The 11311-nt window shown below is 40.9% G+C and overlaps 1 protein-coding gene across 1 annotated transcript; it reads left to right on the top strand.

Annotated features, from left to right (window-relative positions):
- The first annotated feature begins 3511 nt into the window (after window positions 1-3511).
- Window positions 3512-9655, top strand: LOC311045345 (cAMP-responsive element modulator-like). The gene is made up of 3 exons (XM_084057189.1): window positions 3512-3782; window positions 7060-7219; window positions 7979-9655. Exons 1-3 carry the CDS (start codon window positions 3752-3754, stop codon window positions 8121-8123), a joined length of 336 nt encoding a protein of 111 aa, XP_083913315.1. The 5' UTR covers window positions 3512-3751; the 3' UTR covers window positions 8124-9655.
- Window positions 9656-11311: the final 1656 nt, after the last annotated feature.

The following is an 11311-nucleotide window of genomic DNA, read 5'->3' as shown; positions in this document are numbered from 1 at the left end:
TAGAATACATGAAAGATCATGTATGTAAGCTCACAAACATTCTAGCCTAGGGCTAGGCCGTACCCCCTCAACTGGACCGTCTCGCCCCCTAAGTCAAGACTGTCAGTAAAACAAAACACCGTCTGGTACTTTTTAATTAATAACGTTTCGGCGTCAAGACTTCCTCAGCGTGTTAAGAAAGTGGTCAGTGGCGTTGTGAGTACCAGGAGGGACTGATAGACATACAGACATGACAAGAAGAACTGCTATTGGTAAAAATGAAATAAAATCGTAGCTAGAAGGAATGGACATCTAGTTTTTGCTTTCACTCTTTGTTTTTCATGTAGGCTAGGTGAAGCACTTTGTAAACCTGTTTTTGAAAAGTGCTAGGCCTATATAAATAAAGTTATTATTTATTAGTATTATGTTCCCCGGGTTCTATGTTCCCAGCTTACCTTAGGGTTAGGGTAGCGGGAACATAACCTGGGGAACATAGACTCTGTGGTCCATGTTTTGCCTCTCATCTGGCCCAGTTGGACTCCTCGCTGCGTCATTTTACAGCTCACAGTCTGAAAAACACTTGAGTTAAAGGCTATAACTCTATGGTTAAAGGCCCAACTATAATACAGGTGTTTTCAGTTACTCTGGCTGATTACTCATCTCAGGGCTGTGTGGGGGTGCACTAACAAGGTTTATTACATGGCTTGGTTGAATGCTTGATTCTGATTGGTCAATCACTGAATTCAACTGTGCGTTATTTCTTGATAATGCCCGATTAGCTCTATAACTAATCAAAGGCTCAGAGCACCTGCTCATATCAATCTGTGCTGCTAGATTTTATGCTGTATCCAACATGACAGCCATGTAAACAAACACACAATGTCATTTACAACTAAACGTTGATCTCAACGTTTTTGAAAACATTTTTTTGAACACTTCCTTGTTTTCCGAGGTGACGGTATCCGCCCAGCGCAACACTTAAGAAACGTAACACGTAAGCAAGGAAATACTTTGTTTTGTTGTTACTTTTGGGTCAATTTATTAATTAATTTACAAGTAGCCATGTAATATAAGCGTGATAGACAGCTCCGCTACACGTCGGTGCCTATCACCCTGTTGGGATTTATTTCTCAATGATGAACGGTGACCCGTCAATTATCCCTTGCTTGACTGACAGCTCCTGTTAGTTTTGCTGCGCCATTATTTTTGGCCCATGCGTTTTTGTGACATCAGAAAATTGCCAGCATAACCTCCACCCAGCTTCAACCTAACTAGAGTTGTAAATAGCAAGATTAACTGAACACACACACACACACACACACACACACACACACACACACACACACACACACACACACACACACACACACACACACACACACACACACGTTATACATTGTTAATTTTAAATCTGTACATTTTAAATGTAACTGTGACAGATCACACAAAACAGGTTCTTGATCAGGGTGGAGAGGAGGGAAAGCTTGCTTTCATTGTTTAAAGTCAAAGATGATAGCACTTTGCCTTTATTTAAATGTAAATTTCTTATTGTATTAAATAATGACTTGAACCTTTTAAAACAATTTCCTTTATTTTAAACCTAAACCACAGTCTTGACTTGAGACAAACACATCCCCAAGTAGGCTATTGTAACCAATAATAAATCAATGCTCAACAACAGCCTTGCAAGTTTGGGTTGATGAATATTTTCTTTCTTTATTTCTTTCTTTCCTTCTTTCTTTCTTTCTTTCTTTCTTTCTGCTGTAGGTAAAAACAATAGGCTTCCTTCCTTGCCTCCTTCCTTCCTTCCTTCCTTCCTCTCTCTTAAAACTTACACACGTGTGTGTGTGTGTGTGTGTGTGTGTGTGTGTGTGTGTGTGTGTGTGTGTGTGTGTGTGTGTGTGTGTGTGCGTGCGTGCGTGCGTGCGTGCGTGTGTGTGTGTGTGTCAGCCGCTGGGGACACACAATCCCCTTGTTTTGTCGTGTGCGTCGCCTTCAGTTGCGTCACGAAGAGCTAAAAATACACCTTGCTCACTCAACCCGCCCCTCCCCTCCCTGCCCTCCCCGACCGGACCAGCTTGCATTGTGCACGAGCAATGTTGCCATGTCCGCTTATCATAAGTGACTTTGAGATTGTTTTTCTGTAAAGTTGGGCTTGTTTCTAAAGTGTAGTAGCTTTGGGCTGGTTTCCTAATGTTGTTTGAACCAGTGGTTCTCAAGCTTTTTCAAGTCAAGGACCCCCAAATGAATACGTATTTGTCCACGGACCCCAATCTAAAAGTATTGTGTGACCCCTGTAGAACTACCAGATGATTGGTTTGATTGATTGATTGAATATTTTATTAGACAGAAATGTAAAAACAGCACGAGTACAGTCAAACACTTTGTCTAAAAGGATAACACCAAAAAAAGTCCTTGCGGTCTTGTTTCCATTGGGGTCCTAGGTATTCAATTCATCGACAAATAAAATAGCACCAAACACTACAGTGTGTTGTTAAAATGTTGTTAAAAAAATATTCAAAATGTTTCACTTTTTTTTCAAGATTGTTTTTGTTGAAAATAGCAGATGTACCTCACAACGTGTTGCATCGCGACGGTTGTGAGCTTGTAGATCGGCTATTTTCACATATCCGACGCTCATGTGGCCTATAATAATAGTCGCTTCTTTTGGGCTTGTTTTCATATGCCTGGTTATTTATTTCTCTCGCAAATCCTGGCAACACTGTGCACGACCCGTTTGATCCAAAGCGCAGCGGGGAGTTTAGAGAACGAGGAGGAAGAGGGAGGGGTTTGGGACGAGAGAGAGAGAGAGAGAGAGAGAGAGAGAGAGAGAGAAAACCCAGTCAGTGCTTTATTGCAGTGTTGCCATGTCTGCTTATTATAAGCTACTTTGGGCTTGTTTTTCTGTAAAGTTGCTTGAAAACATTGGTAGTTACGGGTTGCGTTTTTTTTGGGGCTTTTTTCTAAAGTGTAGTTGCTTATTTGGGTGTTTAAACCAGTGGTTCTCAAACATTTTCATGTCAAGGACCCCCAGATTAATATATAGCTATTTGTATGTAGACAAATAGCTATATGGTGGACTATAATGTATAGGCCCTACTGACAATATTGTAGTGATGACCCCGCAAAAGATTCGGCCGTAAATTGCTCCTCCAGGTGAGCTAGCTCTGGCGTTGCTTGTTACCTGCCGGTCCGACACCAGGTCTCCAGCTCGGTGCGTGAAACTTTACAATATTTTGTGCCATGCATGTGACCCATGTACCAGATTTGTGTTAAATGTTTAAAAAAAGATTCCACATTTTGTTCCAAGATTCTTTTGAAAATACCAGATCTACAAGCTCACAAGGCATCACGATCTTTTTTTCCCAAATAGCCGATGTTCGGTTTAAATTGCTGCAGCAGTGCCCACTGTAGTCCCTTCTTTCGGGCTCCTTTGTCATAGACCCCAGTGGCTTATTTCTCTCGCAAGATCTGGCAACGTTGCCCATAGTGCCTTATTGACTTCAGCGAGCCGTAGTGACGTCACGGTGATGTCAACGTCGCTAATTGTAATCTTGTGCCAAGTTGATGGGTGACCAGCAGCACTCCGTGGTGAAGTTGTAGCCATACGAGGAGAGAGATCGCAGTGAAAGAGAGGGAAAGCGAAAGAGAGGAATATAGGTTTATGATTTACAGGGAACCGGGGGAGAGAAGGAAAGAAGTTATAGACTGCTTATAGTGGTGTGGTGCCGAGGAGTGTACCAGCGCTGTTCTGGGTTATTGGACAGAGGACATGGCTGTGACCGGAGATGAGACAGAGTCAGGTAGGGGGGAGGGGAGGGGTGCATGCGTGTATTACATTGTCAATGTTATTATGATTATTATTATTTATTTATTTTCAAAAATAGCAGATCTTCAAGCTTGTAGATCTGCTATTTTTGAAAGTTTTTGCAGTGGTGGAAAAGTAACAATTGTGTATACTTTTACTTTACTGGAGTATTTCCACATTTTTTTACTTTTAGGCTACTCCACTACATTTCAGAGTCAAATATTGTACTTTACTCCACTGCAATTGATAGACAACTTTAGTGATAGTTACTTTGTAGATGTGGATTATTATTAAAAAACATACATCAACCACTTCAGCCCTATTTAAACTTTGGCTATTTGAATATAGCCGATCTACAAGCATTGCCCCACGTTGTGAGCTTGTAGATCTGCTATTTTCTAAAGATTTGTTATGTGTTATGCATAATGCATTTGAAACCTGTGAAATGGGACATTCTGCATAATGGGTAGCCTACTTTTACTTTTGGTACTTAAAGTATATTTTGATGCCAATACTTTTACTCAAGTGCATTTAGAATTCTGAACTTTTACTTGTAACAGAGTATTTGTACATTACAATATTGATACTTTTTGTATAGCATAGCCTACATAACCTATGACAAACTTATGGTGTAAAAGTGAGGTTCATTTTGTCACTGTCTGTCTGGGAATGTATAGAACCTATTCTGTTGCTGTTTTTATTCAGATAGTTCATTTGTATTATCTTGTCTTGTCTTGTCTACTACTCTACACCTGGCAAAAAAAAAAAAAAACATAACTAAGTTTTCTTGAAAGCATAAATTGCCACTTGGGATATTAGTGGGCACCTAAACATTATGGGCACTTGGCACCTTAATGTTAAATAAATAGTAAAATAAAATCAGTGTATGCTTTGGAAAATGATCAGAATAATGTAAAGTAGGCCTATACAATAAAATGTGTCAATATTATTATTACATGATTTGAACACGATTTGAACATGAACATGAATGCATCATTATCAGATTACCTAAACCGTAATACCTTGTTTGTACCTAAAATGTTTGGCTATCCACAGGTGTAACAACTGTAGAAATATTAGACCTTAAATGTCAGTGTCATGTGTCAAATGGTTATATATATTTGGCCCCCCCCATTTATACAATAAATGTAGCTTAAAATAAAATATAAAATATATGTTTTAAAAATGGTGCCCCAAGTTTTCAGGGACCCATGATTCTGGTTACCATAGTTCAAATAACAAGATAAAAAACAGCCCAAGTGAAAATGGCTCAAATTGAGCAGAAAAGGGAATCTGAACAGCAGAGGAGAAATGCAGAGCACCGTAATGTTTCAGCATACTTTCACTGAAACGGGGGCAAGTTAACCGAACAAGGCAATGAGTGTTTGGTTAGCTTGCTCAACTCTGTGCCTGTCTACACACCCTGCTGTCACACACGCACACACACACACACACACACGCACACACACACACACACACACACACACACACACACACACACACACACACACACACACACACACACACACACACACACACACACACACACACACACACACACACACACACACACACACACACACTTCAATTCAAAGGAGCTTTATTGCCATGGGGAAAAAAATAATTTGCATTGCCAGAGCAAGTGTCAAATGAAAACAATCAAAAACTAAGCAGTGTATGTACAATTAAAGGCAATACGGTAAAGTGTAGTTGATAGAGCTTTGTCACATTGCAAGATGGGAGAGCTAGCTTACTACAAAACCACAAAAGTGTTCATTTGTTGTTAGAAATAGTTACATATGTATAACACACACAGTTTTTCGCACAGCCAGACTTCCAGGCAGGCAGCATGCAGGGAGGCGGGGTGAGAGGAGAGGAAGGGAGGGGCCAGGAGATGAGAGGGTGGGGGTTGGTGGGGCTGTGTGGCTGATAGTCAGCCGTTGGTTTGACGTCACGCCGGTTTCCTGGAACACGAGGGGGAGAGAGAGATCCGCGCAGCTCAGACGCACTCACTGACGTCAGCACAGCGCCTAGCTACTCCTCCCAGTCAGAGAGAGGGAGAGAGAGAGAGAGAGAGAGAGAGAGAGAGTAAGGGAGGGGGGGGGGGGAGAAATGTGTGTGTCTGTGCCTGCTCTGAATGAATGGTCGTGAACGAGTCAGAGCTATTTCAAGTTTGTTAGAGAGAGAGAGCCAGAATGGTTCCAATCCGGTCATTCATGTCACACTGCACTGCTCCAGAAATAGCTCCTTAATTCAATAGGTGCAATAAATATAGAACGGGCTGTTTTGTTGAGCACTCCCCACAGAAAGCTGAATCAGAGAGCCTCTATTCACTGAGCAGCACCATGAAAGTACAGGAATTTGTTCCTGGCTGCTCCGCATTCATTCAGCGAGCGGGTTGAGAACTTCACACAGTACCTACTGACTGACACACAAGGACAGGAGGACCGCACAAACGATACAGAATGATGCAAGACAATGCAATGGTGTGTGTGTGTGTGTGTGTGTGTGTGTGTGTGTGTGTGTGTTTGTGTGTGTGTGCGTGTGTGTGCGTGTGCGGGTGTGTGCGGGTGTGTGCGGGGGTGTCTGCCAATGTGTCACAAATCAACTTGTCCTGACTTGGAGGCCATGACGTCTATGACATCAGTATGATGTCAGCACCCTCTGCCCTGCATTCTGAAATAGGCACACAATACTTGGGGGAGGTCACTCTTGTTACATCAGCACTATAACATGCTGTGCTGTGACGTCAGCACTGCGATTGTCTGTTGTTGTCGTCGCCTAGCGTTGTCCAGGTTATTGCACAATAGCTATGGTCAGTCTATGAACGTATATTTCCAAATGCTGGAGGAGGGCATTGACAGACTATATTTTCAGATCTGGTCAAATCCAGTCTAAAAAAGGTCTCCATATATGGGCATTTTACGTTTGTGACACCCACCAGCCACCGTCGGTGTTGCCAGATTCTGTGAGAGAAACAAGCAACCAGGTCTAGGAAAACCAGGCCAAAAGAAGCTACTATGGGCCACATGAGCACTTTAACATATACATCAGCTATTCGAAAATAGCAGATCTACAAGCTCGCGATGCGACGCATTGTGAGCTTGTAGATCGGCTATTTTCAAACAAAATATTGCGGGGAAATTATAATAAGCAGATCTGGCAACCCTGTCCACCGTCCACCCACAAGGCAATTTTAATGTATACGGTATAAAGATAAATTCAGAAAAAGTCATACCTCTAATAATTTTGCACCCTCTACCCCATTTCAGCCGCCACAGGAGACATGCCAACATACCAGTTGTGTTCGCCAAGCACGGGCCTCACTCAGAGCATCGTGATCGCCGCGTCGCCAGGCACCATGCACTGCCCTTCTGGACAGATCTCTGAGGAGGTCACTCGCAAGAGGGAAGTCCGTCTCATGAAGAACAGGTGAGAAACGGATTGGAGTCGTTTTGATCGATTGATTGAATACTTAGTTAGTCAAAAAATGTAAACAGCACAGAGGTACAGTAAAACATTTAGGCTGAAAGGATAACACAAAAAAAGTCCTGAGGACGTTGGGTCTTCAGATTGAATTTACTGTATTGTGTGTCAATGACAACAGGAAAAAACAAAGGCAAGAACAAACAAAGTAGTTGACAAGACGAGAAGATTTCTCGTCCCACGTCACAGACTGACATGGTACTAACATCACAGGTATGACATCATCGTACTGATGTCATAGACTCAGTGGTGGAAAAAGTACTCAAATGTTTTACTTAAGTAAAAGTATCAATACTGCATTGTAGAAGTACTCTGTTATAAGTTAAAGTCCGGAATTCAAAATTTACTTGCGCAAAAGTACAAAAGTATTGGTATCAAAATGTACTTAAAGTACCAAAAGTAAAGGTACTAAAATGTTTGAAAATAGCAGATCTACAAGCTTGTAGATCGGCTAGTAACTAAAGTTTTCAAATAATTGTAGTGGAATAAAGGTACAATATTTGCCTCTGAGATGTAGTGGAATAGAAGTAAAAGTATAGACAATTGGAAATACTCCAGTAAAGTAAAAGTACCTCAAAATTGTACTTAAGTACAGTACTTGAGTAAATGTAGTACATGTATGTTTTACACCACTGCATAGACTACCCTTCAAGTACAGGGTCAATGTGTTAAATCCATCTTGTTCTCCCTCCTCTCGTTCTTCAGGGAGGCAGCGCGCGAGTGCCGCAGGAAAAAGAAGGAGTATGTCAAATGTCTGGAGAACCGCGTGGCCGTGCTGGAGAACCAAAACAAAACACTGATCGAGGAACTCAAGGCGCTCAAGGACATTTATTGCCACAAAGCTGAGTAGAGACATCTCGTATTTTGTCACGACGTCTACTACTGAAGATAAACACACGGAGCTGTTTACAGACATAATATATATTTTGCTTATACTGTATATATTGACGGAACAAAAGCTACGTCTTTGTATTCTAGCTTGCTGTTGTATGGTCGGGGGAGGGTGGTTGTGGGGGCTTCCAGGACTGAATGGGCTAGTACAGCACCCGCAGCACTTGCCTAAGACCCGGCCACACGCACACGACAGGCCAACGGGCAAGGAGCATGAAGGAGAAAGAGGAGCAAAGTGGCGTCCCGTGTAAAGAGTCCCGCTTAACCACATGAACCGTAGCATCCCTATTTTAAAGGGACAGTTCACCCCCAAAATGACTTTTTTTTCTATCGACACAAAGAGTCTCCTTTGTGTCTCCTACCGAAACCCACTGCTCGTCATCAAATTATTGGCTTAGGAAAGCGGGAAAAACAAAAAAAACATATCCGTGAATTCCGTCTCCATGGGGTGAGTAATCGATAGTAAATACATTTTTTTGGGGTGAACTGTCCCTTTAAGCGAAGAGATTTGGAGTGTGTGGGGTCAACAAAGTATATACGGTTTAAGTGGTTACTTTTGTTGGGATTGAGGCAGATGTGCACTAGCCAGCGAGTTTCACTCAGGTCTGCATACAAATGGAGCATGAAAAGCTAAAGCTACACTGAACCAGCTAGCACCAGCAAACCCAGCCCACCCAGCATCTACGTCTCTGAGAGTTGTTGTAAATAATTCCATTTTACACTCATCAGTGAATTGGTTATGTTTTTTTGGTATTTCTCAAATGTAGTGATGCATCATTGTTTAACCACAATATGTATTATTTCAATGTATATTTATATATATACTTTATATATTTCTACCCATTTTAATGTTTAACCTAAATACAAAACAGGCTTTATTTTTCATGTTGGAGTTAAGCTGATAGTTGAATTTACGATGCCTCTGTACACGACTGAAAGCACAGAAAGTACCTGATATCTGAGAGTGGTTATTTTTTACCTTTTTGTGTTTCATGTGAAGGGTTTCATTCCACAATGTGCCATTGGTGAAAACATTTACTATACTGTACCTGAAAACACTGCAGAAAAAAGAAAGAAAGAAAGAAAGCTCAAATACATAACTTAATTGGAATTAAATATAAAGAATAACTGTCTGACAATAGTGTCTAAAATTATGTCTCATTCATGTAGTAGGCATGTTCAGGTTAAATTGTTAAATCACTGTTTTCTTTCTTTTTTTTGGTTTAAATTCACTCATATTTGCTATAATGAAGAGAACAAGCAATTGTTATATGACTATAATAGAAACCCCTTTCTAGAATAAATTGCTTGTATTTTATTTATTTTTGTAACCATAGTGACATCTGTGGTGTTACAGGTCAAAATGTACCTGTACTTGTATACTGTACAGTAGATCAACGTTTTTTAAGTCCCTTAAAAAGTCCCGTGTCCAAACATTTTGTTAATATTAGCAGATGCAAATCGAACATGAATGTGAACAAGATTGTTTCTCCGTTCCAAAGGAACACATTAAACACGTTAATGTTCCAGTTCAATGTGTGTGTCCGTATTCTGTGGAAAAGGTTTGAGTTCCCATTGGCGAAGAGAGCCAATGATTGTTTCCAGGGAGGAAGGGGAGGGGTGGGGTGAAAATATGAATCTTGCTTGCTATCAATAGCCAGAATTATTCACTGCTGACCAGCCACAGATGTAACTTTTAGAGATCTTCAGAATTTACTGAAATGGTGACCTTTTTTGTTTTTTTTGGTGTCAACTTAAACTAGATCTAGATGCTATGTCTATTACTTATCTTAACTTAACACAATAGAAGGTTAATCAAATGGTGTATTTCTCAATTCTGAATGAAAGAGCTAGGAGCTTGATGTCAGCTAAATGCCCTGTTTAAAGGGTGATTCCAGGGATATTTTTTTCTTGATGTAAAGAACGTTTTATTTATATGATTAAGCAAGGGATGTTTTCCAGTAATTCCTGGACTGCTGGGACCCGCTTGCTCAATTAGCCACTTAAACCCTACTTAGTTGACCGGAGTCCCTCAGGGCTCTATACTAGGCCCCCTCCTGTTTTCACTCTACATTAAATATCTTCTGCTATTTTCGCCAAATGTTCACACCAGAATAGGGATGCTAGGGTTCAAGTGGTTAAGAATGGTTGGAATGGCCTTTTCCTTGTTTCTTTCTGTTTACATAGCCAAGTAGTAGTCTGTTCCACTGAATATATTGTATTGTTAGTCTCGTATTAGTCTTGCGTTGGCAGGCGCTCAGAGACAGAGATCCACCTGGAGGCCTCAAAATGCAGGGTAGTTGTTAGAACAGCGGCGAGAACAACCGCTAACACCTACACCTATTGCTTTGGAAACCAATATGTCAACGTCCCAATGCAAAGGACTTTGGATTCGATTAGTTTTTTGTTTTCCATGCAGCTTTGGCATCAAAAACCAGTGTGCAGGTTTAGAGACTGACTGGAAGGGATAGAAAGAGGGCTACAGTAAGTGCCACTACACACTTTTTATGTGTACCATTCAAATGACTGAAGAGTTGATTAAGGAAGCCCATTCTATCCTTTCTAGCTCAAGTGGTAGGCCTAATGAGAGTCGGGTCTCTTTGGTATTGAATCTCCCCACACACTGTTTCAACTGGATTTTTGTATCTGATTTTGTCTTAGATTTAAACACAGTTCTACAGTACGTACAGGCCAAAACATATTTTTGTTTATATTGATGTTTTCTTTCTGTTTTCTTTTCCAGTGTTAAGCGTCGCTTTAACAACGCGTTCTGAGCTTGTAAATCGTCTATTTTCAAATAGCTGAATAGCGTTAAAGTGGTTAAACACCACATTGAGCACCACTGATTTAGATGGTCCCAGACATTAACACATCTGCACACCTGAAGGTTCCAATGTTTGTAACTGTTAACTAACTCTCCTTAAAATATTCCATGAGATATTTGTATCAACACAGATTGTTCTCAGTTTGCTTTAAGCCAACCCTTTTACTGTTCTCAACAGCTGACAGGATGTTGACAAGGGTTTCCACACGTCCCCTAGCAACAACAGACTGTTGAACTTGTCTTTTTTTTAAAAAGAACAAAAGGATCATCCTCCAATCTTGGACCTTGATATTACTACACGTGTTTGTGTGTGTGTGTGTGTG

The sequence above is a fragment of the Gymnoscopelus microlampas genome (genome assembly GCF_963454915.1).
Source record: "Gymnoscopelus microlampas genome assembly, chromosome: 5".
In the NCBI taxonomy this organism is placed as follows: Eukaryota; Metazoa; Chordata; class Actinopteri; order Myctophiformes; family Myctophidae; genus Gymnoscopelus; species Gymnoscopelus microlampas.
This window is presented reverse-complemented; position numbering and strand designations above follow the sequence as displayed.